Consider the following 27864-nt stretch of genomic DNA (forward strand, 5'->3'; position numbering starts at 1 on the left):
GGCACAGGGGTGGTAGAGACCTTGGAGCTGCAACAGGACAGAGCCTCTGTGCTGGGCACACCACTGGGCAGGGGCAGCAGAGCATAAGGGGTCCGTTTCACGTGACATCATTTGCAGTTTGATCATTTGGCCTGTGGGTGGCAACTGGTGTCCAGTGCCCTCCTTCAGCTGTGCAGGTGTGAGGCTGCCTGTCCCCTGATTTGAAAGAGTCTTAACAAACGAATGGAAAAGATGAACATAGAATTTGTGCGCTGCCACTGTGTCTAGATTCTGTAAGTTGAACAAAAAATGGGAAGATTTGACTTTGCTCTGTGGGTTCAGTGCTGACAGAGCCCAGTGCAGGAACTAAAATTCATCCAGTTCTGCTGGCTGAGTGCATCTGGCCAATGAATTCTGCACAGTGGAGCACTGCTATGCAGTGCCTTCCAAAAATGCTGGTACAGCACTGAGGAGTACCCTGATGTTTTGAGATGGAAGATTGAGGTTTCAGTCTGAAATAGAGGGGGAAAATAACCAAATCTGGCTTCTCATGTTCCCAGGTGAGTGCTCTCCAAGATCTATCAGGAAACAGGTTGGCAGGCTGCCTCCCATGTGTGCGTGAAGAGGAAGCAGCAGGTACATTCTGTGGAAAGCCCAGGCAAGAATATCTGTGGGATGAGCTCCAAGAATATCTGTGGGATGGAAGAATGAAGTATTGCCTAATGCTTGGATCCTGGCTGAGCTCAGATATCAGGCAGAGCAGAGTCGCTCAGGGACATTGACTTGGAAGTGGCACTTGGGGCATGTGCTCACCCAGAGGGAATTTTCCCCTTGCCTTTCTCTGTTGATTGCAGAATGTGTGTAGACAACACTTCCAGATAAGATCCCTGCTTTTAGCTGGCAAAAATGGGCTGATGCGATTCCCACATCCTGTGTTGGCCAATCAGCCTCTGGAGTGCCAATTAGAGCCAGACAGCAGGGACAGGACACCTCTCATCTAATTTTAGATGTCTGCATGGTAAACCTCTGTCACTGACTTGGGCAGCCCGAGCTCCTGCTGCTCAGTGGGGAGAGATTACGCGCTTCCAAGGCACATTTCATGGGACCTGTTCCAGATGTCTGCTGCAGGATGAGGTAACTGACTCCTCTAAGTCTCTGCCTCTCCCCACCAACCCTGAAGGAACCCAGCCTGACAAGGTAGGCTGGAGATGTTTACATCCTGTGTGCTTTCATGAGGACCATGAGAAATTACTGGAGGGAGAGTAGATCATTACCAAACACCATCTGGAGACAGTGCAAATCCCTTTACAAATCCCCTTTACAGAATCAGCAACAGAAAATTTGATTACTTTTTTTAAATTCACACTCTTTCCAGCTGTTTAGGAAGGCAAAAGATGGGGTGATAGTAACTTTAAACTTCTTTTATGTTATCACTGGCAAAGCAGCTCCAGAAAAGCATCCACCATGTTACAGCTCCTTCCCTTTGTTACTTCCCCAAACTTCCTTACACTGGATTGGCTGTTCACTTCACATTTTAAGTTATTCCTTAAGCTGTTCTAACGTTTACTTTCACCGGTAACACTTCTGTGCCAGCAACTTTGTTATAGCTTTCTTCCATTCTTACTTTGCACTTGCTCAGCTGCATCACAGACAACTAGCAGCTAGCTTCTGTTTTCTGATTCAATCAATGCAATGTTCTTGCCATTTGCAGTTCTGCTTAGGCTTCATCCTGGTTTCAGGCATCTAGAGACCAGACAACTAATCCAAACTAATCATCCTACTCAGCTGTAGTCCGTGGAGAGTGATAGTCCCTTGGGGACATGATTTATCCCAGCTGATTTAGAGCCTGGTGTCTGGATATGCTGGCTCACACTCAGGCATGGCCATCCCTCTCCATTGACTATCGCCCCATGATTATTCCAGGGCACACATTTAGCTTTTAAATTACTTAATTTAATTTAATCTCAGGGATTTTGTAGATAAAAGGCCAATTGACCCCATCAACTCTCCAGCCAGTTCTTCATTCCCTGGTTGCCTGGTGGAGTCCAGTAGCTCCAGGGTGAACTGAACTCTGCTCCTCTGCAGTTCTTCACGCGTTTTGTTCTCGTGGTGTGCTCCTACACAGTGCTTTAACTCACATAGCAATATCTGCCTCTATTGTTCCTCCAAAAATAACTCCGTGATGCTTTTGGGAAGCTGGAGTTAACTAATCCCCAATAAACAACATGTGGGCAGTATCATCATTTACACAGCACCAGACTCCTAAGGCTGAAAGTCCTTGAAGGATTTCCAGGGACATGCTAAAAGAGCACATGAATATTGCTCTTCTTGCCTGCAGTATCTAATGACCAAGATTCTTGCTGTGATTCCTAAAAACACCGTGACCCCGTGTGTCAAAAAATAGACTTATCTGCCAGGTGCCAGTGTAGCAGAGCTGGGCCATCAAGAAATGCTAAGGAGGAGCATTATCTGTGGTTCAGGGATGAGTAAGTTTCTTTGCCTAGTCTGATTACCCACTTGGGATATTTGTGTTTCATTATAACTGACACTAAGAAGCATGTTTGATTTGGAACAAAGTTCAAGCAAGAACAGGTTCCAGCATCTGCATTTCTACTGCGAGCACAATGAGGGACAAAACAGGTTAGAGCCTGCTAGGCCAAGGGTGGGGAAGGGAAGGGAAGGGAAGGGAAGGGAAGGGAAGGGAAGGGAAGGGAAGGGAAGGGAAGGGAAGGGAAGGGAAGGGAAGGGAAGGGAAGGGAAGGACATTAATCAATTACAATGAAAAGGAACGAGAAGCCTGAAGAGCTGATACTCTTCCCCTTGCAAAAGGGACACTAGGCACGGAGCATCAGGTGTGTGTCTGGGGAAGCCGACTCCTCCCCCGGAGTGGGAGGTTCTACCTGGTGATTAAGGAGTTGAGCTTATGCTGACTCCTGAAGGAATCAGTTGGGAGGAGCTCAGGAGTGCAGGAAGGGCAGAAAAAACCTGAAGACGGATACAGGACTAATCCAGCAGGAGAGACACCTCTCATCATTAGCAGCTCCAGTCATGTTCAACTACCTGGCAGTTGAGGTGAGGCCCCAGCTCCACCGCAGCTATGGGAGCCAGCAAGGGGTGTCTGGGCCACTGAAGAGCCGCCTGGAGCAGCTGAAGAAGCCGTGGTGGAGGGAGCCCACCCCACTTGTGCTCCAGCACAGCGAGACAGCCAGGCTGGCCATTGATGCCTTCCTTGAGCAGGGGGAGCATGGCTACCTGCGCGCCATCACCGAGGAGAGGGAGCTGCCATTCCTCTCCACCTTGGATATGGAATATATCAGCTATCAGAGGAACCAAAGCTTCCCAGACCCCAGTGCAGTGAAAGAGAAAGAAGCTGACCCTGGTGATGCAGACCCTGGAGACAGGTTCTCCCTCAACTCGGAACTAACATCAGGCACCTACTTCCCCCTCATGTCTGATGTGCACCCTCCAGAGCTGGAGCTGGGGTGGCCTGGGACACCACTCCTCACGGTGTCTGGCCAGACTCAAGCCACTGTGATTTTCCAAAGAAACAAAACGAACAGCATTAAGGATTTGGTGCGGTCTCTGATCAGCCGGGCACGGACGGTATGTACAGTGCTGTGTCCCTTGAAGGGAGCCTTGTGCCACATGCCCAGGGCTAGTGGCTGGTCCCACACCTGTGACCACAAGCTCCACACTGTTGCTGCTCTCTACATGTCTGGCATGATGTGATTGCTTTTTCTGCATCAGACCTGTGGCTGTTCCTGCTCCTTTCCTTTCTTGTAATTTCTTTCTGCCTGGGATTTCATACCATCCAGGCAGTGCCCTTGTAGGCTCTGTGTCCATGGCTGCAGGGATGCAGAGCAGTCCCAGAGCCCAGCATGGGTGTGTGGCGTGGCCTGCAGCATCCCTGGCTCTGTGTGTCCCAGGCAGCCCTGCTCCCTCTTCACAGCCAGGGCTCTTCTCCAGTCCTGAACATCATTTTAAGCTGGACAAGACGATACCACTGGTGAGTTGCTGTCACAGAGAGAATCTCAGAATGTTTTGTGTTGGAAGGAACCTTAAAGGCCGTCTCATTCCATGCCCTGCCATGAGCAGGGACACCTTCCACTAAACCAGGTTGCTCCAAGCCCTGCCCAACCTGGCCTTGGACACTGCCAGGGATGGGGCAGCCACAGCTTCTCTGGGCAGCCTGGGCCAGGACCTCACCATATATGACCTGAGTAAATTTGTGTGACTGAAAATCCCTGCTTGTGGTTTGAATTAAGTTAAGTTAAAAATCCTGTCTCCTAGGCTTGATGTCTGTGCTTCCCCGGGGATGAGTAAGATCAGCCCTTTTTGCCCCATTGCACAGTTTCTGGTGCATTATTACAACCCTCGGAAGTAATAAAAATTGGATGACTACAGTGTCTGCCTACCAAGCATAATGCTGGCATGAATTTATTCACTCAATTGTGCTACTTGTTGTTTCTTTTGCTTTGCCACTGTACTCTGTGTGAAAGCAGCAGCTCGGACAACTATCTCAGACACATTTTCAGCTTTTGTCTTTGTCCTCTTCATGGTTCTTTTCAGCTGTTTCACATCAATCTTCTTTTGTGGTATTTGCATTGAGATATTGAGGAAACATTTAGAGCAAGGTTCACTTTAACCTGTCAGCTTCTGACGGTTTCTCTTATCACTCCAGTGGTTTCCTATTTAACTTCACAGTCACTCCTTACATTCCTTGTTGCTCGTGCAAAAGCTGGAGATAAGGAATCACCTGGATCACTGCAGCTCAAGTGTGATCTTTTATAAGCCTCAGCAGAGGCTTATAATTTGGATTTATGTATTTATGTATTCCCAGCAGCTCAGATTTATGTATTCCCAGCAGCTCAGATTACTGCGCAGCATTAAAACATCCTCAAAGAGCCATGTATCAGTGAACTTTTGGTGTGACAGGATCTTTTTTCTATTGCCCAAAAGACCATTTTGCTACGTGAGCTGCTGCTCAGTTGTAAGCAGCCATTGCTTAATGCCTGAACTTCTTTTGTATCTTATAGGGACTTACAGGAAGTTTTGGTCCAGGAAATAAGTGACTAAAAGCTTTGTTTGTCCTTGCAGGCAGCTGATTTATGGTAGTTTATGATCTGAATGATCTGAAAAGTTCTGTGATATTGACGCCATGCTTGTCAGCAGTGGGGATTAAGGCACAGTCATGGCAGAATGCCCAGAGTAAATGACTACCAAGAAGTGTCCTCACGTCACTCAGCATGTGTCCCGGATCTTCAGATATTATAATCTTTTAAGCCACAGGAAAAACATCTTGCTGCTTTCTCAGTTCACAGGAGCTTCTCAGTTGCTGTGGGCAAGTTGCCCGGGCAGTGGATGCTTTATTGTACTTTCAGTACATACTGAGTTTTTGCTTTCTTTGCATGGGTTGACAAAGTCCTGACAATCTTATGCCCTTCATGCATGAGTTGAGGGTTTCACACAGTGTTTTTTTACTATTGTGTTAAATGTGAGAATGAGTTTTTAAGTATCTTACTGATTTATTACTGGTGTTCTACTGGCTTCTGTGAAAGCAGCTCTGGCCAGTGCTTCCCGTGATTAACTCTATGATTAATGGCAATTCTAGCTCATTCACAACCCCAGTTACACATATTTAAGTACTTACTGAGTCATTTTGCTCAAAAAACCATCCAAAAGGATGTTACTTATGGGTCTCAATGACAAAAGAGCAACCAGAAATAAAATATTCCTTTACTTGAAGTGCCAGTATGAATCATTTGGAGAACTATCTGGTTTTTTGCTTTGCAGCTACTGTTTTTACGTTTCGAATATTTTTGCCACTAGATTTTTAGCTTTTGTCATAGATCCCTCTTTTAGGAGTGTTTCTCCTCCTGTGGGGCATATAGAGCTGGTGTGATGTGGGAAAGATGTTGAGATCCCTTACTGCTTTTTCCAGGTCCTCTAGACAGGGAGGTGTGTATCTTGAAATGCTTCTTTGCTTTTCCCTGGTAGAGTCACACAGAACAACGTCAGCTGACATCCCTTGCAACAGCACATTTGTGCTGACAAATTAGCAAAAGGAGCATTTGTTTCATGGGTATCTTTTGCTGGTGTGGTTGGTCTTTCGCCTTCGCTGTATTTAACATGCTCTCTTTGAAGACAGATGTTCAGATTTGAGCTTTTCTCTTTGCAGAACTAAGAAGATGCAGCACAGCCACACCTTTGCCATCATTTGGTAATACTATTACAATTTTTCTCTTGCTGGATGAACTCCAATCTACTTTGAATTATCCTCTTGTGCCCTTTGGACTCTGGCTGTGCACTTGTGTCTGTGCCTGATGGCAGAAGGGTTCCTGAGGGTCCCCAGGGAAGCAAGAGATCAAATGGCACAGCTGTAGTTATGACCCAAACCACACTGCTATTGGCAAATACCAGTAAAACCAGCTGTGCTGGTTACAAACCAGACAGATGGCAAACCCCAGTAGGGATCCAGTAAGTGCTGTAATTCCTTAAAGTGATGACTCCAGTAATAACTGAATTGTGAGTTTCCAGAAGTGGGTTTGGAAATGTCATGGTTTAACCCTACAATGGCAAAGTGTGAATTTTTTTTAAAGCCTGTGGGGCAGCTGTGTCTCTAACACGCTGACCTGCCAAGGCCAAGCCATGGGCTCAGAGGTCATGATCAGCATGATGAGGAGTGGGAATGCCCTGAGCCAGCCCCAGCCTTGCAGCCCCCACCACTGAAACGGAGGGGCTGGAGGCACTGACACAGGTTTAGGTTTGTAAGGCCTGGTTGACTTGAATTGAATGCCCAAAGCTTTAAATGACCTGTCAGGAGCCTGAATTGCAGATGGTACTTGGATACTCAACTCGCACTGCTTTACGAGGTTTGAGAGGGGCGGTGGGGGGAAACTTCCAGGGTGTTTTTCCCCCAAAATTTTGCAGCTTTGGGGTTGATCTGATGTTACTGTAAGAGCTGCCTGCTTTGATTTCCAGAAGGATGTGCTGACCTTATGGATACCCACAGTTATAAAGAGCAGCCTCACAGGCACGTGCATCTTCCCCTGCGGGGAGGGCACAGCCCCTTGTGTTCTGTCCCCTCTGCAGCACACACGGGGCCGCCGTCCTTCCTGCCCAGCATCGGCCGCGCTGCACACGGCAGCACCGCCAAGGAAGGTATGAGCAGAGTTGCAGCCTGCTCCACCTCCCGTCCAAGCCAAGACCCGCTTTGGAAAGCCTGAGTGTGACTATCCCGGTTCCACCCAGCTTGCACAAGCTGGCCCCGCTGCCTGGGGCTCTCGCTGAGCCGCAGCCTGGCCACCCGCATCCAGCCTGGGTGAGACTGTGCCGTGTGCTGCTGCCTGCTCAGCCCCGTCCCTCGCACAGCGGGCACTGCGGTCCCGGCAGTGCCGGTTTTGGGCACGGATCCGCCTGAATTGTGGCAACTGGCCCTGCCAAAGCCTGCAAGCACTGATAGGGGAACACAAGATGGTGAGGTTCTCCTGTGCACCCCGGGTACAGGCATTACCCCTGAACATGCGGGATCTAGGGACAAAGGAGCTTTGGTCTTCTTTGACTCCATCACACTGACTTCCCAAAGAGAGTTTAGATTGTCCCCAGGACAAACCTGCCTCAAACCTAAGGGTTTGAGATGAGCTCAAATATCATGAGGTGAAGTCTGGCTGAGAGGGACTTGCCTGAGGCTTTATACAACATCTGGGCTATGTTTTTTTCACGGTGCTTCATCATCAGAGGATGTGTGACCCATCAAAGAAATTTGGCTAAATTGCAGTTGGCCTTTTGCTGGAGGACAGTGTGGAGAGATGTGGCAAAATCCTCTTATACTCAGTGGTGCCTTGTGCTGATAGACCAGCACCAACATTAATTTGGGAAGCTAAAGATGCTTCTCAGTGCTTGCAGAGCTCCTCTATTGACTGCTCTCCTTGAGAGGTGGCCACGTTTCAAAAGGGGAGAAGTCTGCCAAACCCATGTAAATCTTCTGGGAAGACAACACTGATAAGTGCTACAAAGGGGTACCCTTTGAGGTCATGTTCTGCAGCCCGTATCTCCTGGGACTGGGGTGAGAGGATGGAGTTGTAGTTTTAGCCTGGATGGCAGGAATGATTTTTAGGTCTTGACAGCTGCCTTGTGTCCCACGTGGATGTCTGGGATTGCACCATCCTCTGGGAAGGCTCTTCCCCAAACCCTGCTGTGGTGAGCTGGGCCTGGGGCCTCCTGCAAGATGTTGAAGACCAATGACAGTGTGTTGAGCATCATCACAGTGATGGGTTTTGGGGACAAAACAGAGCCACGAGATCTTGTCCATCTGCAAAAGGGCTCAATCCCCAAGGGAGCAGGAATGAGCCTTCTGGCATTGCTGCCCTCTCTGCTGTGGCTCAGTGCAAAGGTCTCTCCATACTGTGTACAGGCTGAGAGGAGCCAGCTTCCCAAGCAGAACACTGGGCTGGAGAGCATGGGGAAGCCCGTGGCAGCCCTGAATGTGAGCTTGGAAAGAGGCAGTTTATTAACAAAAACAGAGAAGAGGAACTACTGGGCAGTGAGCAATCTGGGCCAGTGTGGCAGTCTGGAACACAAATCCAAGGACAGTTCAACATGGAGCTCCTCTCCTTTTTTCTGAAGTTATTCCAGATCAGCCCCATGGCATGATTGCAATTTCCCCCACTCCTATTTAAAGTTTGAATCACTGCACATGTAAAATTCGACGTCACTGCAATCCTCTGCATTTAGCTCTTGGTTTGAAGAGGAAGAGGTGAGCAGCAGAGGCAGGCTCACCCTGCAGTGGTGATTTGGACTATGGAGAGTTGCATTTGTGGCCATGCACATAATACAGGCAGGGGAGGTGTTGGAGAACAGGCTCCCTCCTTGGGGGGGTATGATGACAGCAGGACTGACTGTCATGCATTTTGTGTGCTACGTGTGGTGTAGGGCATGAACACTGAGAAGCAGAATAGGCTATTGGAGCGTCACTCCCAAATTTAGTGGGTTTTGAGTCATCTTTATTTTGGGCATTCTCTGGTAGCTGCAGAAACACAAATCAGGGTTATAAACCAAACTTAGGAGCACCTTACCTTACCCACTATGATATGGTAAAGACTTGGACTTAACTACTTGGGCAGTAGGTCCATTTCTTTTTTCCAGCTTTTGCAAAAAAGTTTGGGTGATGGTAAATCCTCCCCTACCCTTTTCCATCCTGTAGTGTGCTCCCATCTTCCATGAGCTCAGTGTTAACTACTGATGGTTTAAGATCTGAGTCACCGGGTGCTCTGCACCCTCAGGTACAGTGACAAATCATCCGGCTCAGCAAGTGCTCTCCTGTCTGTTCCCTCCTTCTCCAAGGTGTCCCCCTGACCCTGACAGCCAACAGATGGATCCCAACAGTCACTTCCTCATCCAAATGATGGCCCCCTCAGTGTTGTGTTCTGGCAGCTTCATTCCATGAGGAACAGAGCAGCAGGGTCTCCAATCCCATCTGAATCTATTTATGGCTGATTTCCCTTGATTCCTTTGAATTGTCTGGTCCTGGGTCAACTCACTTGTCATGCTTGTCATGGCTTATCTTTTGTTTTCTGTATTTTCATTTCCATTTTTTGGCGAATTTATATAGCCATGACAGTCTGCTGCCTCCAGCTCCATCTCCACAGTAGGATGGATTGCAATGGCTTTTTTCAACCTCATTCTTGAAAGAACTTGCAGTTCTCTTTAAAATTCTTTTCCTTTTTAAAACCCCTTTCTTAGAGACCTTATCTTTGCTTTATTGAGATACATATACTCTTGTTTTTATTTTTTAATAATCTTAGTGTTATTCCTTCTTCCTCCTGTCAGGTTTCATACCCATCACTTGCATCCCTGGCTGCAGGAGTTCTGCCAGCAGGGAAAGGGAAGGGATCCTTTCCACACACAGTATTCTCTGGTTTTGTCTAGGCACCCCTAGGATCTAATTTTGGAATGAGGATTTGCACATACTTTATCATAATACCTTCGCTCTCACCTGGCAGTGTGTCCGTCCTGAAAATAAATTTTACTTTTCCATGTTAATTTGCCAGTTATGTAGAGTCACTCTTGCCAATTGAACAATGATTTTGCTCAGTCTTAGCTCTTGTTTTTATACTTTATTCTTGGCATATTTTCTTAAGGCAACACATACTTGTTGCACACTGACATTCAGACTTTGTGTATGTGTTACCCTTTCAGCTATTCCTTTCTGTGAATAACAGATGAGACGGGAGATGAGATGAGATGAGGTGAGATGAGGGGATTGTCTTCCTAGTTACTAAAATTTGATTTTAGCTGCCACAGTGGGGTAAGAACTGTTAAAGACAAAGGTCCAGAATAATCTCCTTTCAGGTGGCCACAGATGCTCAGTAACTCAGGAGATTTGAATAGTTCAAAGCACAATTCACTTGGGCATGAAATTTCAACAGACTCTTGTGTTTCTTTCCCCCCACACCTCTTTTCTCCTGGCCAGGTGATAGCAATAGTGATGGATCTGTTCACAGACATGGAAATTCTGTGTGACCTGCTGGAGGCCTCAAGCAGACGACATGTCCCCATTTACCTGATCCTGGATGAAGAGTACTTGAAGCATTTTGTGGAAATGTGCAATAAAATGGCTCTCACTCAGGACAACTTCCCAGTAAGTTTTCAGTCACTCACTGGATAATACAAACAGGTCTTGGAATTGATAAAAACTATGTACCCTGTGTTTTGTTCCCTCTGCCTGGTCCGTAGGACTTATTCCTTCTCTCCTTGTCACAGGCTAAGAAACCAAGGCTGTTTGCTCTAGGAAATTGAGACCTGTCTGGATGCAGAGAGGAAGGCATGCAGGAGTCTCCTAGTCCCATATATTGATGTTTTGTGGACCTCATTTCACTTTTCCATGCAGGGAATGAGAAGTTGGGGCAATGAGATGCAGTGAGTTGCTGAACATTTTGCTGGACTGGTGCAGAGGTGCAGAGGGAGGCCAGGAAATTTAGTTTATGTGAACCTGTATCATGTGGACATGGGGGGAGAGGACACAGCCCCTGCTCTAAGACATATAATTGCAAAACTTAAATTGCTCGTAGTTCAGATCCCTGAGCTCAGGGATTTAAATTCTGCCAGAGCTGCTGCAGGCCAAGAGCTGGGAGGGCAAGGAGACCAGTGAGTCCCCTCACATGTCCTGCTGCAAACCCCATCACTTCTTTCTGCTGAACCCACAGGTTAAAAATCTTGCATTAAGTTCTGCTTTTAGGCTTTGCAATTCAGTTGTGGATCCATGAGGGATTTGTGAAAAACCCAATTCTTGCTCAGTGGGTGCCTATCATCCAGTGTGTGGTGCCCAGAGCAGATAAACATTAATGTGACAGTGCCACAAGCTCTCTTGAGAACTTGCAGCCTCAGAGAGGCAACCCAGTATTCTGATGATCCCCACTTCTGGCTACCACCTCTCAATAGAAGTTGGTTTTTTTGTTGTTACTTGTTATTTCTGTAAGACCAGCAGTTCTGGCTGTGCTCCTTCCCTGGGTGTACAGGATTCCCTGGAGCACTGACTCCACTCCAGCCACCAGTTTCCCTTCATTTTTGTGGGGAACACCTGGAAATTTTCCAGTTAGCTCAAAAGTATTCCTAGCCAAAAACAAGCTAGGACAATGCAAAAATAATGTTTTACAGGATATTCCAAATAGATACAGTTAAAATGTCTTTATTTTCCCTAATTTTTAACCTGTCTACATGTAGGTTAATTTAAAGAGGCTTCTTTAGAGAAGCACTCAGTGCTCTGGTCCAGTTGTCAAGGTTGAACTCAATGACCTTGAATGTCTTTTCCAGCCTAAGTGATTATGTGATTCTTCCACCATGCTGGTGAAGGTCTGTCCTTTCTTGCTTCTTACAAGCCAAACCCATTTCATCCTGACTCTTGAGATGGCAGCTCTCGGGGAAAACTGCTCCATGCTGGAGCATGTTTGCTTCCATAAATAGCTTCTACACTGGTGACCTGGTGCATTCAGATGAATTCCATCTCTCCGAAAGATATTTCATTGCTTCTTATCCATGGCTATTTTAAAAATTAAAATTAGAATGAGTTTATATCTCTGGAGATGCCTATATCTCCTTGTTAGGCTTGATGTCATGCCATGTGCTTAAATGGGTAATTAACACTTGCCTCCCCATTCCATGACTCACTAGCAGCTCTCCATCTGAAGTGTCTCTTATGTTGATGCACCTAAGCAGTCCATTACTTACAGGCTGAATACACATCTGAGTGGAATGAGGGTACATATTTTATTCCTGCTTCGAAGTTGTGACAGGATGTGGTGGTAAATCTCCATTTGGAATAATTGGTGACAATTTGGGGTTGAATGGAGAATTTGGGAGTTTTGCTCCTCCAGTATTTTACTTCTGAAAACAACATGTGAGTCTGCTGGTGGCAAATTCCAGTGCTAAGCATCAGAAAATCCTGGCAGCAGTGACAGCAGAAGCTTTAACTTAAGAGTTTTCAAACATGCATCTGCTTAACCTGGAATCACTGTCTGGATGAAACAAGAGTAGTACCTGGCTGTCTTTTGTGCAAGAATGCAGGATTCTCATGTTGTTGGGATGATTCAAAGTCTGGATTGACAAGAGGAAGAAGAGGATGATAAAAATGAACCAGGTATCAGAAACTCACCCACCCTTGGAAAGGATAAAGGGAGTGAAGAAATACTGTGGTGACAAATTTATGGAATATCCCTTACCTGAAGTTGTTTTAATTTCCCCAGGAAAGAGTAGGGGAAGGAAGCTCCTCCCAGTGAGAACCAATATTAACAAAAATTTGGCACTGGAAGAAAAAAAATCCCTGTGTTGACTGGCCACAGGACAAGGTGAACACCTCCCCAAGTATCCAGCATTATCTTGGTCTGAATCAGCAACTTGTGGTGTCATTTCAGAGGATCACAGGTTAATGCAAGTTGGCAGGGACTTGAAGATGTCATCAAGCGCAGCCTCCCACTCAAAACAGTGTCACCTGTGAAGTCACCTTACCTGGTCTCATCTGGCAGATCTCCAAGCATGGAGACCACACAGTCTCTCTGGGTAACATGTTCCAATGTGCAACTGTCATTATAAGGAAAAGGTTTCTCTCTTCTCTTAGGTGGCAGATGAAGATATGTTCTGCGACATAAAAAGCCAACAAGTGAGAGCCACAGTGCCAAAATTCTGAAGCTTCAGCTCTGTCCTTGCTAGAAGTTTCCATGAACTCAAGAAAAGTCTGGACCAGTACTTGGAGAAGGGATCATGGTGGGCTTCCCACTGTGACAAACCACAAGAAGCTCAGGAAATCCCTGAGAAGAAAACAGGGTCCTCAGCAATATTCGGGACAGCATTGTGAATGATTGCTCTGTTCCTGCTCTCCCCAGCTGCCATTGCCTGCTGCAAGAAAAAGCCGAGATGGGCTCTGGTCAGGAGCAGATTTGCTGCTGCTGTGCAGCCCAGGAGGGCGGTGCTGCTGCCGGGTGAGCTGGGAGACCCTCACTGCCATGGGAGAGCCCAGCCTTTCCCACCTGGCGGGTGTTCCCGGAAGGAAGCTCAGCTCCTGCCCGCGGGGATCTGACAGCAGTGAGAGCCACCGGCGGGCGAGTAGGTGCCGCAGGGTCCCTGCCTCGCTCCTCACCCGAGGGTGGCTGCCCCGAGCCCCGTGGGAGGCAGGCGAAGGGGGCGCGGGGTGCCCAGGGACAGCTCCGGGACACTGGAAGCGGCGCCCTGCGGGGAACATCTGCAGGCAAACCCCAGCTGCTGGTGCTTGTCCCTTGCCTGTGCCTGACCAGAAATCTGTTGGATGGCGGAGGAGCACCGCCACATGCCCTGAGCACCCAGGAGCAAATCGGCCCCAACGCAGAACCAGCTGCTGAAGGGCTTTGTAGTTGGGCTGATGCTCGGCAGGAATGAGCTGCCCACAGAGGGATCTGCCCGGTCAAATGAAAGTGGTGACAGCTTGTGACAGCTCCTACTGTACCAGAGGTGCAGTACAGGTGCAGTACTACAGGTGTCAGGGGAGCTGGTCTGGAGAGCAGGAAGGGATGACCTGGCAGCTCCGCCTAGGTGTAGCCTTAGGGATGTTTATTACATGCCAGATGTTTTGTTTGGCACTGCATCACACAGAGCAGGTCAGTAACAGTTTAGCGACTGTTCTGCTCTTCTGCCTTCCTCACCTGAGGTACAAATAACTTCTCTTATAGGCAAGTGCCTCACATTACAAAAGAGGCTCCCGATGGATACCAAGCCATATTCCCCACTTTATTCTGAGCAGTTGATTTTACAGGCCAAGGTTGTATCCAAGAAGTATTTGCAGTGGAGCATCAGGTCTGCTTCAGTTGAGTATAGCAGCTGAAAATGTTAGTATCATTTAAAAATGTATTGATAAAAAGGAGTTCCTTAAAATGTAGGTATTCTTCTCTATAAGTCTTTTTTCATTGAATGATGTTTTAGTTTTAAACCTGTCATTGTATAAAATCAGAGCAGCACACTCTATTGATTAGAAACCAGCTAGTTGTTATGCGTCAAAATTTAGTTCAATGCAGAGCCATCAGCTAGTGTGGGGCATTGAATATTATTAATAATCTGGAAGAAGTAAGATGGTTTTACATACATCAGGAATTATCTGTAGGCCCAAGCTCTTTTTTCAAACTAGAATTTGCACCTGAGTGCAACTTACTAATTTTTGCTGGTTTTTATCCTGTAGAGGCAGGCAGTGTGACAAAATATTTGGCATGTAGGAGCCAAGAAATACTTAATGCCTTGCTGAGTTCTACCTCTCAGAGCAGACCAGGAGCTTGAGGGAGTCCAGCAGAGATGCACAAGGGAATATCTTAGTTTTTTGTTCAGCACGTGGCCCCTTACCAACTCTCCCTGCTTTGGTTTCAGAACATGCGCATAAGATGCCTGAGTGGAGACACGTACTACAGCAAAGCAGGCAAGAAATTTGCAGGCCAGGTTCTGGAAAAGTTTGTCCTGGTTGATTGTGACCAAGTTCTTGCTGGTACATACAGGTAAGAAAATACAGCAACTACTGTGGCAGAGACTGGTGACACTGAGGAAATATTCCTTACCAAAATACTAAATAATGTAACTCCTGGTGCTGCATGTTGGTTAAACAGCTACCCTGCATTCACCTCAGTCAGTGCTTTCACAGTTTTTCCGAGCCTCCATCTTATCCACCCTCCCTGCCCTTTTCTTACCTGAAGACCTCAGACTTCTCAAAAGTCTCTCCTCGTACAGTGGCTGCTGAATCCCTCAGCCTTTTCAATTCTGTTTTTCTGCACCCTCTGTCACTTCACTACCTTTTTCTTGAGGTGCAGAGACCAGAACTGCATGTGGTTCCCCTGACATGCTGCAGAGAGGTGTTCAAGAGGGGCAAAAGGTGCCCAGACTCTGGTTTGTGATTGTGGCCCTTGCTGGCAGGGGCCAACATTCACTGCAGGTTTCAGCTGCCACTAAACTCTGAGCTCATGATGTCAGACAACTGCTGCTGCTGATTTCCAAACTCCTTCCTGAGCTGATCCAGGTTCACCATCACACAGATAATTTTCCCCTATGTATACACCACATTTTGCTTTATTGAAGTTTGTCTGCCACATATTTGTCCACTTATTCAGTTCTGTGAACTTCTGGATTTGCTCACCTTCCATGAGGTATCCAACGACCTGAAGAACCTGAGGATCACCTGCAAACCTGGGGATTTCACTGCACCTCTCCATGCCTGAATGCTCACTGGCTCCCTCACCAAACTCCAGCAGGTTGGTGAGCTGGGCTTGCTTTTGCCTTTGCCCTGTGGTCCTTTTCTAAGAGGCTGCGCTTCTCCATGCTAGCAGGAATCTTGTTCTTCACAGCACGCTCTGCATGCCCCACGGTAGAGGGCAGTTCCAGGGGTATATGGACCTCAAGACTTCATTCAGAGCCCTCTCTGTAGGTGGGATCATATGGGAAACCTCTCAGCCCTTAGCCTTTCTGGTAGTGCTGATACACAGGAGTGAAACGCATCTTAGTGTCACCAGCACCAGCGATGGATGCAGGAAGCTCATTGAAGTTCTCAGCTATGGCCTTGCCATCGCTCTTTTGTCAACCAGAGCTCAAATGAGCCCACTGATTCCTTGACTGCCAGTACAGCATTTGTGAACAACCTATAGCCCGCCACCCTGGAGATTTTTGGTGTGCTCCCTTTCAACTCTTTTTGACCAATTCCTGCATTTTTACTCAGTTTCCTGTCTTGAAATTGAACCTGCACCTGTTGCATTTATTTAGTTTGCTCTCCACTAAAGAGTTAAAATTACGTTGTGATCATTCTTACAAATGTGTTCTTCTACTTCTGCCTCTGGAATCAAGTCTTATGCACCATTCCAGATCACATCCTGAATCACATCTTTTCTTGTGGGTCAAACAATTTATTCTGACATGTAATCATTTATTGTTTCCAAAAAGTTTTTCTCTGTGGCTCATCCCAGCGAAGCATTAACTTGTATATGTAGGAATGGATTTAATCTCTCACTGTTGCTGCCCATCCTAATTTTGTAGCCTCTGTGATCTCAGTTAACATTGTTCTCCACAGTTTTGATCAGAGGGTCAGGTCTACTTGTTCTTGTGCTATATTTTTATTACTAGACTCCAGTTGCTTTTCCACCTGCAGATCTTTCCCACAGTATTTTCACACTGTTGAACATTATATTATCTTTCACAAACAGTGCAGATCCTCAGGAAAGCCTACTCTGTGAATTTGTTGTCCTGGTAATACAGTAATTTCACGATTATAAGCCGCACTGAGTATAAGCCGCACTTCTGGGTGCCAGCAACTTTTTTGTTCTTTGTCCATACATAAGCCGCACCTGAGTATAAGCAGCATGTTACAATACAGAGTGTGATCAAAGGCATCTGTTCTGTCACCATCTGTTGAGGGTGGGAGCAGTGATCCTTATCTCAATGGCAGATATTCTGCTAATGGGCCATCCATTAACACCAGGCGGGGCATTGTTCTTTATCTTTTCACAACCATCCTTCCTCCAGGGAGTCATTGTCTGCTAATGGCCCATTGAGTCCCACTGTGGGACTGATAAAATTACTTCATCCCATTGGAAGTTGCTCCAGCCAGGGGGAAGAACCCAACATTTCTTACCAAGATAAAAACAGAGATTTTGGGACACTAAGGTAGCCCCTTTCTCCACTGGACTCCAGTGGAAAACCGGATTTCTCCACATCACCACTGGACCTCCAGAGGAAACTGCACCTTCTACAGGAGCACTGCTCCAACTGAGCCACATCTGTCACTGCAGGAGGATGCAGCCACCATTTAATGGGACTGCTGCCAACACCCTGCCTGACGGGGTGTCAGGTTGTACTCTCACTTTGTCAGGGTTTGGAGTTTGTTTCTTTGTAGTACTGTATTTCTATTTTAATTTCCCTAGAAAAGAACTGTTATTCCTAATTTCCATATTTTTTCCTGAAAGCCCCTTGATTTCAAAATTATAATAATTTGGAGAGAGGGGGTTTACATTCTCCATTTCAAAGAGAAGTTCCTGCCTGTCTCAGCAGACACTTTTCCTCCAAACTAAAACAGCAACTTTTCGTTCTTTATCCATATATAAGCCGCACCTGATTATAAGCCGCACTTCGGGTTCGGACCAAAATTTTAGTCAAAATGGTGCGGCTTATAATCGTGAAATTACTGTACTTTTTTATTCTCCTTCTTTATCTCCTTGGACATTGCTTTCCCTCTCCCCTTCTGTCAGTTTCCATCTCTCTGTGAGCACGTGCTGGACCCATAGGCTACCAGTGTCCTTATCAGCACTGTAGCTTCAAGCTGAACCTTTCTCTGGTGTTGACTTCATAATCTCCAAGAGTGGAGGTCTCACCTCATCAAACTCTGGCAAAATGAATGAAAAATGGAAGTATGTGGTTGAAACTGGTTGTGTCAGATCTCTAAACAACATGGAGAGCAGTGTCTGGTGGCATTTTGACTATCCTAAGACACTTAAAAACAATTGAGTGAATCACTAGAAACACAGGATGCTAGCATCATGGAATTGGTTAGGGAAAAGCCCTCTAAGAGCCTTGAGTTCAAGTGTTCCCTCAGCACTGCTGAGCCCACAACTAACCCATGTCACATCTACTTGTCTTTTTAATTCTCTCTATCCATCTCCATTGGCAGCAGGGGCAGGGAGTACATAACTGGATCACTCACTTTTGAATGGCTGAGGCTGAACATGTGTCAGGTGGATTGAACTGCTCAGCTGGAGGAACATCTGATTTCTCTGTGACCCAGAGTCAGGGCATTGCTTAAAATGCAGGTGCAGCTCTCTGGGTCAGTTCCTCTCTGTGCTGTTCAGGGCAGGCACTGGGGGCTGTCATGTGCTCCCTTTCTACAGATCTCTGCAGAGCTGAAACTTCTGGAATTCTGGAAGATAGTATTTCAGTTGAGTAGGGTCCTTTCATCTGATTGTGTGCTGTGCCAGTAAGCACAGAATGTTCTGGACTAAGAGAAATAGTCTCTTCTCAAGGAATTCGATCAACACTTGTCAGAAACACTTCCACAGCAGGAAATCAGGATGTCTGCTCCCGGGTATAGGGAACCTGTGTAGGAGATATTTAGATTACTGTCCCTGCAGATGGGAAAGCCAGATCCAAAGGATGAGTACAGTTACCGAATAATGCCAAAGATCCAGGATGGAACCAGGAGTGTCTCAGGATGGTACAGGAACAAGGGTTAGAGTGTTTTTGCCCAACAGCGGGTTTGCAGTTCAGCAATGCTGTGTGCAAGGATCAAAGATTTCAGAACTCCAGGATTTTATGTTGTATGTGATTCTCTATGTTCAGTTTGCTATAGGAGACTCCCACCATGTCTGGCCTCCATGATGCCCTCTGGCAATGGGTTATGCAGTTTAATCTGTGTTTTGTGTGAAGAAGCGATCTGTGATGTTACAGCAGACCTACTGTCCCCAAATTCCCACAACCTGGGCACAGAAAATCAGTGTTCCCTATTTACTTCCTTGACAGCATCCATGATTTTGTCCTCCTCCATTACAATCTGTCATTGATCCCAGCACAAAACTTGTGGGTTTCCAATGGGTAAATTAAATCTATTCCTAGTGTTTGTATCTTTAATCAACTGCTACTTCTTGAGAAGACCTTCCTTTGTATGTACTCCATGATCACTTAATTTTTCTAACAACAAAAATTGTCTTTGCTGAACGACCATATCAAAATCTCTTTGAAAGTTCAAGTTTGATACATCAAGCACATCTGTGTGCTTGCTGCCTCCCTCAAACATCTGCAAGAGGCTTTTGAGGCATGGCTTCTTTCCACAAAAACATGCTGAGTCTTCAGCACTAGGATTATAGTTATTTATGCATCTAATCATTTTAGTCTTTATTTGCTTCTACCAGTTTGTTCAATATAGAAATAAGACTGGCTGGTTTGTAGTTTTCCAGGAGCTCTTTAAAAGGTTTAGATTTAAAACTTTCCATTCCTCTGCTACTATATTCAATATTAAATGATAGGTTGTTCCCTGGTTCATAATTGGAAAATTGCTGACTTCCAGTTTTTGAAGGCGTTTTATGTTTTAATATTGTTGTTGTTTAATGCACCTTTTAACTATGGTGAGATTTTTTTATGATTTAAAATGTTTTTATTTTGATATGTACATTTTCTCCAAGATTCTAACATAGCATCTTTAAATAATCTTCTTGCCGCCTCCAAGCATTTAACCTTTCTGATTATTCTTTTAAATTTCTTTTTAATAGCATTCCTCACTTTCTCTTTGAAGTTAAGCATTACAGTTGTGGATTATTTTGGTCCTGAAAGAATATTTGATATGGCTAGGTCATGGTTATTTTTTGCTGAGTGGCCTTCCTAAAGAAACTCTCTGAACTGGCAATGTTATTTCTCCTTTTGTTGGCTTTCTGGTTAGTTTTTTCCAATAAGTTGTCATTCACAGTGTCTAAAATGTGGTTTTGGCAACTCTCCTTGTAGTGGCTCCCATTCAGCCTGGCAGGATCTCCCTTTATCCCTTCTGCCTTCTCAGTCTCAGCACCCGCTCAATGCGGCTTATTTACCATCAGCACTCTGCTCACAAATTCCAGTACAGTACAGCCAATATGCACTTTTCTAAACACAGCTTTATTTGTTCACATGTTTCCCATTGATTCTAATTCCTTACCCAAGTGTCCCTGATTTCTGTCCTGTCCTTTTATCAGAGTACAGCTTTCTTGCATTTATTTTTAAAGTGAAGTGGGTGATCCCTTAACTGTCTGACCTTCTACACATCTCAGCTTTGGTCTGTAGCAATCCACTGCACCCTGGTATCCATTGGGTTCCTTTAGTCTGACAGCTCTGCAGCCAGATGAACAATGAAGAAAAGGACACAAATATGCAGAAATAGTTTAACTGTCCCTCTACTTCCACAAGTTTTATTCATTCATACAATAGGAACAACATGGAGCTGTGTCGGGGGGGGACGGGAGAAGTGTGAAAAACACGTTTCACTGTCCTGGTAAAATTTAAAAAGGTTTAATAAAAAGACAATAGGAGACGCACATAAAGCAAAGGGTGAAAACATACGGGTGCTTGGCAAGTTGCCAAGAGCACAGGGTTGCTTCGGGAACGCCTCTTTAAATATATATCAACCTGTTGCATATTCATAGTCCCTCATGTTTAATAAAAAGTTCTGGGAACTGTTTAACATGGCCACACCTTGAGTCCACCTTTTTAGAGCATGCGTGTTTCATGGCTTGTGTTTTTAATCCTCTTCTTATCATCTTTTAATTTGGATGGTGGTCCCGGCCCTTTGCAGCCGGTGAGTGTTGATAATTGTGTCATCTGCAGGGCCCCCGTCACACGTTCACGGGTTGTTATCTCAACTATGCAGGTAGTTTCAGCATACTTTCTCTAAAAAACTTCTGTCTAACTTTTGCTATTAGAAGGAAAGAAAAAACTTACATTCATACAGAAAAGCTATTTTAACATTATACATATAGCATTTATCCCAATAGTTGTGAAAAGCCAATAATATGTCATGCACTTGTAACAGGAAGGGTTTAGGCTGGAGATCAGGAAAGGTTCTTCCCCAGAGGGTGCTGGCACTGCCCAGGCTCCCCAGGGAACAGGCACAGCCCCGAGGCTGCCAGAGCTCCAGGAGCGTTTGGACAGCGCTGACAGGGATGCCCAGGGCAGGGTTGTTGGTGTGTCTGTGCAGGGCCGGGAGTAGGACTGGATGATCCTAGTGTGTGCCTTCCCATTCAGGATGTTCTGTGATTCTATGATTCTTTAATTTATTCTGCCTATTGGTACAGATCAAGCACATTTTTGAAGCATTTTCTAAATATGGAAATCAAGCTTACTGCTCTTATCTTAAACAAATATAGGCAAATTCGTTTAGACTCTTCAACTCTTACGTGTACACTGATTAAATGTTTGTAACATTACATTTCTTCTAAATGAAGGGGAAAAAATAGATTAAGGTATCTAGGCAAAGCAATAATCCAAAATCTTAAATGTAATTATATATTTAGCTATTTAGGTTTATTCTGAGCACCAGAAGAAACAGCGTGTTTATTTGAGCACTTAAGGTATTCAGTGTTTCAGCGGGTGAGAGGAACCCAAGGACCAATTAGGGCTAGATTTAAACAGGATCTTGAATAGGAAAGATAGACTAGAACCAGAGAAAAGAGCTGGTATTGTCAGCCTGAAAGGGAGTTATGTGGCAGTTTGAGTTGCCTTAGAGGAGATTGAATTTCTCTGCTGAAAATGACAGATCATTGTGTGTCCTGCCATGGGCACAAGGAGGAAGGAGCCAGTCTTTGAAATAGGGAGAAACTCAAGATCTGGGGTTGAAGCTGAAACAGCAGCTGAAACTGAAAAATGAGTCTACAAGACTGCAAAACCTTCCACACATGGCTTCAGAAGAAATAGAACTGAAGTACAAAAGTGTTTGGCAATGGACAGATAAAGATACATGGGTTTAAAGCTGAAGGAAGCCTGGAATTTCTTTCAAAGAAAGGTGCTTATACTCACAGGTATCCATGGCCCAAGCAAGAGTAAAGAGCTTTCAAGAGGGATTTCCAGATTTAGCTTGATTAGGAGTCACCTAAAGAAAAAAAATATAATTAAGCAGGAATTGAGTGCATAAGGAGTGGGAAGCACAGTGCATCAGCAAGGGAACCCCAGGCAACACACGTGGCAATTCAGTGACATTGCCAGGAGATGAGTTATGTACAGCTTTGCTGGGCACACCAAAGCAGGGAGGAGCAAGTCCTCAGGTGTGTAAATAAAAAGTGAATCCAGGAGAAAAGAGACAAGGTCTGCTGCTGGAAGAATGAAAAAGAAATTATAACAGACATGGGTGCCCAAATTATTTGAATACTTCGCAGTGGTTTGGATCAAAATAAAGATGAAAATCAAGGAATGGAAATTATTTCAAGTGTGTTGGGAGCAAGCTAAAAGAGCTTGCTGCAATAAAGGCAGGTTGTTAGCTTATCAAAGAAAATGTCACTTGAAAGGTCTCGTGGTAAGTGTTATGTGGTACATGCATTTAGCCATGAGCAAAAACAAAACACAGCAGTTTGTGTTGGCATACGGAAAGAAAATAATCGCTTTGTGACAGCCCAAGTGACAGAACAGCCATAAAAATTAGTTTGAGAAACTGCTGAAAGAAGCAAGAAATCTTCTGCTGCAAATTGGTATCTTGTGTGTTGGAAAGAGCTAAAGCAGAGGAGCTGAAGCTGGAGACCCAGAGTCACCTGTGCAAACAGCTGAGGAAAGGCAAAGACCACTGTGATGCCAAAGCAGTGCATGGCTGTACAGAGGAGCATGCAGGGAACTAATCCAGTGTTGAAAATGATGCTGAGACGGAGACTTACGGAATACCGCAGGTGCTCTTCCCGCTCCTGCTCGGCCCAGGCCAGAGCCCCGGGGCAGGGGGTGTTGCAAGGACCGGCTGGTGTCCCCCACTGCCTGGAGGTGATGCTGCATCTCCATCTCCCGGCCAAGGGCTGAGCTGCACCACTCCCGGAGAGTCTGAAAGCAGGGCACAAGGGGATCCTATACTACAGCCATCCTCTCCCTGAGTCCTTTGTGTCCCAGGGCGATCTAGAACTGCTGTGAGCAGCAGTTTGTTATAGGAAAAAAAAAAGTCAGGAAAATCCTGTTCCTCTTAGAAGCTCCTGTGATCTTTAACATCCAGGGTGGCCGGCAGCAGGAGGAGCTCCAAAGCCCACATGGGTGTTGTGTTGTGCTGTGCAAGGAATGTACATCTTCCTGTCTGTATTGAATTTGTAACCTGTAAACTTCATCCAGTGCCTCATTTTATACCAGAAATCCTTCCCTGGCTATGCCATTCAGGGAAGAAAAGGCCTTATCAGTTTGTAGCATTTGCAGCCAATGGAATATGCCACTGGATGGCAAGACCACATTGTCCCATCCAACCCTGGAAACTTGTGCTGTGGCAAGGAGGCTGTGCCACCAGGGCACTTGGATCCTTCAAGATCCTGTCACGACAGCGGTGAGCAGGACCCCATTGGATCGGCACGGGAAACTAGAACACTGAATGCCCAGACTGGGGCAAGAGGCATCATTGGCAAGGACAGTCATAAGGCTGGGGGAGTGCTCTCTCCCCTCACAGGGGGAAGGGCATTTCATATGAGTGAGAGGAGATGGCTGGGTACATTGGGAGTGGGGATAATGCTGTGACAATGTGGCCTGGGGCCATCACTCCTGGGAGCCAGGAAAGTGCCCTGGGACAGACACCTTTGACAGTGTCAATCCAAGAAAATCTCCCCTGTCTGGACTCATGGGTTTCTTCAAAGAACTCTCAGGGCTTTTTGAGAGATAACATTCCTTTGCCAAAGCTTCCTTTCCTATTATCTCATATTTCCTATATGGACATTAATTGTATTCTTTAGAAGAGTCTCTACTAATTGTGTATCTACGCAACTTGTATCTGTCTAATTTGTGAGACTTAATGGTCTGGAACATTTTAAACATTCTATCACATTAGTATCCTGTCATTCTCCTGTTAGCCAGAGCCCTTTCAAGTGAGAGATAGCACAGACTGGTTAGGAGCTGAGCTATTTCATCCTGGCATTCCCTTGGTGTTCTTGAGTTGATGATCCCTGCTCCTGCCTAGTCACTCTGCTCTGTTGATGTTTTCTAATCTCGTCTACAGAGATCTCAACAGGAGACTGAACCTCCCTTGTGTTCTGTATACAGGGGGCTCAGGGCAGCCCAAGCTCTGGTACTATAAAGGGATGCAGAGAAATTATCTGAACACTCCAGTTGCACATGAACCATGGGCCTCAAATAGAGCTGAATAGTTCTTCTTTCCCCTTTTGCAATGTGTGACCCAACTTTTTTTCTCTGAGCTTAGGAGCTTCTCCTCTGTCATTCAGCCATCCCAGGTAGTTTCTGGTTTGACTTTTTCACCCTAATATCTCTGTGAAGGGATGCATTTGCTTTGAGCCTCCAGGACAGTATTTCTGCGTACTCTTCATGCCACCCACAAAGATATTTTCATTCTTTTACTACATTTGCATTCTTACCTAATTTACCTAGCTTGATATGAAGCAGCAGAGTATTTTTTTCATTTTATGTTTCTCTTTGGGGTGTAATTGCTGAGTGCAAACATACCAAACACCAGTCTGACCTATAACAACTGCAGAGTGCTCAGGGACAGGCCAGGAGCTGCGTTTCCTACTAGAAGTTCCCAAATAGGTGTCTTGTGAGCTAAACATTGATGAGGTCCCAAAACACAGTACCAGTATCTTATACTGAAATGACATTTACTTGAGAATGTAATCTCCCAGGACAATTGCTCTCCTGGAGCTCCTTTCATTTTATCTTGCTTTTCAGAATCAGTGTCTTGCTTTAACAGCCAATAACACAGCCCTCAGCTGGTACTGTCACTTCTGAAAATTCTGGTTTATTTGAGCATTTAGTTTGCTGGTCAAGTTTGACTACAGGAAGAATAAAAAATCATAACTGATTTTGATAACTGGGATGACCAGGAGCCTGGGGATCCCACTCTGGAGAGGAACTTCCCTGTTTAATCAGAAAAAGGAAGATTAGGAAAATGTGGTTACAATCTGTAGCTATACTGGGGAAGAGCTAATTAGGTTACAGTTTGGGCACAAACAAGAGGTGCGGTTAAACAGATAAGGAAAATTTGCAGAGTGGCAATTAATGGAAGTTTTTCCCCAGCTAGGGCAAAACCAGTTTGGTTTTAAGGTAGAATATGACAAGTTCCCAGAAAAGATCCCAAAACCTAACTGTGAGGGCAGAGAGTAGACTTGTTGAGACAAGAATTAATTTCTACTGCATTTGGGAATCCCACAGCAATACTTACAGCAATCATCAGCCTTCCTGTCTTGAGGTATTCCTGTGGTCTCTGAAGATCTCCAGCCTTCAAGGCAGTTCCTCATTTCCTGCCTGTCCAAGCAGCTTCTACAAGCCCATCACATGTTGCAGATGTCAGGACATGAGAACACAGCTCCTGTCAAGGCAAGGGAAGAGCAGGGGACCCCGAGCTGAAATCAAACAACCACTTTAGGGTTGTTCTTTCATAATTTATTGATGAGCACATTCATCTCCATGAGCAATCTCACACCTGACTACTCGGAGAAAATTTTAACAACACAAATTGGGTAGCAATCCATCACTGGAAAGTTAAAATCCATGCTAGGCATTCTGGTACTCTGTGAACTGAAGTTACATGTGTTTTGTTTCTTTTCTTGCAGTTTCACCTGGCTTTGCAGCCAAGTGCACACTGGCCTGGTGACCCACTTCCGTGGGCAAATTGTTGGAGAGTTTGACAAGGAATTCCGCTACTTGTATGCAGAGTCCAGAGCAGTGACCAGCTTCTGTGTGCCAGATCCCAGGATATGTCTCTCTTCTTGGAATACCTCAAATATTGACAACTGTCTTCTGAAACCCACTCAGGAGAACGATACTGAGACCCTGAGCCCCTCCAGCAGCCTTTCTAATGTGAGCATCAGGAGCATTAAAGTGTCTCCCTTTATGAAAAACTCCAGTTGCAGTGCACACCAGGAAAAGCAAGATTCCAGCTCTGATTCTGGCAACAAGAAGGGGAAGGAAGACATATTCCTGAAGCCCACTTGCCCCAAACAGCAAGAAGAACCACCAGACTCAGCAAACTGTCCTCTAAGTAAACCCACCCTAGCCTCACATCCCAAATCAAACCTCACAACAGCAAGGACATTCGCGCAGCCAGTGCCTTCCTCCAATAAACCTGGTAACCAGGGGGACGCTAAGGCCAACAGCAGCCACTCCTCCCTGCTGAGAGCAGGGCAGCCGCTGCAGTCCCCTGTCAGAGGGTACCGGCAGCAATGGGCCAGCCTGAAGCAGAAGAGCACCTGTGGCACCTCCAGGGAGCTGCCATCTGAAAATGAGAACGTGTTTTATGGGGTGGAAAAGAGACAGAGCCCTGGACATGGCCAGCTTGACCTTTTCTCCCCATACAACCCAGCTCAAACGGGATAAAAAGTCTGTAATGCCTTGCTATGACAAGCTCCCAGAAGATGTGCTGCTGGAAAAGAACAGTGCATATGGGCAGAGAAGAGAATGACTCTGGGCACAGCAAACTGGACCTGATCACCAAGTACAACAAGCTAAAATCCAAACACATACACAGTCGATTTGAACTCTGACCTGGGCATGGAGCTGGCCTCTCGTCTGATTTTCATGGGGTTGCTTTTCCCCACCCATCATCACACCTGGGGTTTGGAATCAAAACATTAGTCTCGTTCCTGTTAAAAGATGTGTAATCTATGTAGATTACCGATTCAGATGAGATTAGCAACTGCAGCTCAAATTTCAATTACATGATTGTGCAGGAGGGAGAAAAGCACATAAATATAATCCACATCCTTTTACCCATTTGGGAAAGAACCATTTCCCCTCAAAACTTACAGCAAAGCCATTGCTACAGCTGGAAATTGGCCACTGAGGTATGCAGGGGTGAGCCTGGTTCTCTCCATGCTGAGCAATTCCTCTCCCTGTATTCATATGGTGAAATGAAATGGCCAAAGGCAGGGGGATATAAAAAATAAAGGAGTTGTTCTGGAAAGAGCTGTGTTGGGTCCTGGTGGGGAGGGGGGTGAGTGTGGCAAGGGTCCTGCCGTGCTGAGCTGTGCTAGGCTAGGAGGGGATATGTCTGGGCACACGTTTGGCACCTGCACACGGCTGACATTGGCACACCAGTGGTGTCAGCACACGGATGGGGGCTGCTCCAGAGGCACACCTGAACACTAGGGACAGCTGACACAGGTGGCCCCTATACACAGCGAGGCACTCAGGTGGTAGCTGGGTCATGGGTGGTCTGTCAGCTCACAGATGACTTGTCTGCTGTCCTACACCCCAACTGTCAGCATGGAGATGGGGCCCAGGCATGGCTTGTGTTGGGACAGGGTCAGTGTCAGCACCTGGGGAGCACGAGGGCCTGGGCTGGGGCTGTACACAGATAGGGGTGGCCCACAGTGGCCAGGGACAGGGACAGCCACGGCACACCTGGCACAGGGACAAAGACAACTACAGCACACCCGGCACCAGCATAAGGACAGGGACAGCCATGGCACACCTGGGACAAGCACAGGGACAGTGATGCCGCACCTGGACCAGTGGCGGCCTCTCCTGGCCATGGAGACACACGGCCCGGCTCAGCCGCAGGTGGGTCCGGGCACACGGGGACGGGTTGTGTCCCACAGCGCGGTGGCGGGGCCGGGCTGGCGAGCGGTGCCTGGGGAGGTACTGCCGCCAAGGGCTGGTCCCTCCTGGGCCGTCCCTCAACGGGTCAGGAGCAGGTCCCGTCCCCGCCCCCCCATCATGGCGGCGCGCCGTGGGCGCTCTTACCGCCCGGCCGCTTGGGGGCGCTGT

At 46.3% G+C, this 27864-nt stretch overlaps 1 protein-coding gene and 1 long non-coding RNA gene across 3 annotated transcripts; one reads left to right on the forward strand and one right to left on the reverse strand.

Annotated features, from left to right (window-relative positions):
• The first annotated feature begins 2930 nt into the window (after positions 1-2930).
• On the forward strand, positions 2931-27058 carry FAM83C (family with sequence similarity 83 member C). The gene is given in 6 exon segments (XM_033075058.2): positions 2931-3582; positions 10451-10618; positions 14860-14984; positions 25710-26454; positions 26456-26553; positions 26555-27058. Coding segments are annotated over 6 exon segments (1776 nt in total). The 5' UTR covers positions 2931-3027; the 3' UTR covers positions 26640-27058.
• On the reverse strand, positions 20360-27812 carry LOC117004331. Of its 2 annotated transcripts, none has more exons than XR_004419613.1 (5): positions 27601-27812; positions 26641-26705; positions 25319-25465; positions 21994-22995; positions 20360-20893 (listed from the first exon to the last, which is right to left on the reverse strand). It is a non-coding gene; the product is annotated as an uncharacterized LOC117004331 (long non-coding RNA). The 2 variants fall into 2 exon arrangements; XR_004419614.1 differs by lacking the exon at positions 27601-27812 and having other exon boundaries at positions 21994-22066; positions 22839-22995; positions 26641-26709.
• Positions 27813-27864: the final 52 nt, after the last annotated feature.

Source organism: Catharus ustulatus, chromosome 17 (genome assembly GCF_009819885.2).
Source record: "Catharus ustulatus isolate bCatUst1 chromosome 17, bCatUst1.pri.v2, whole genome shotgun sequence".
NCBI classification, from domain to species: domain Eukaryota; kingdom Metazoa; phylum Chordata; class Aves; order Passeriformes; family Turdidae; genus Catharus; species Catharus ustulatus.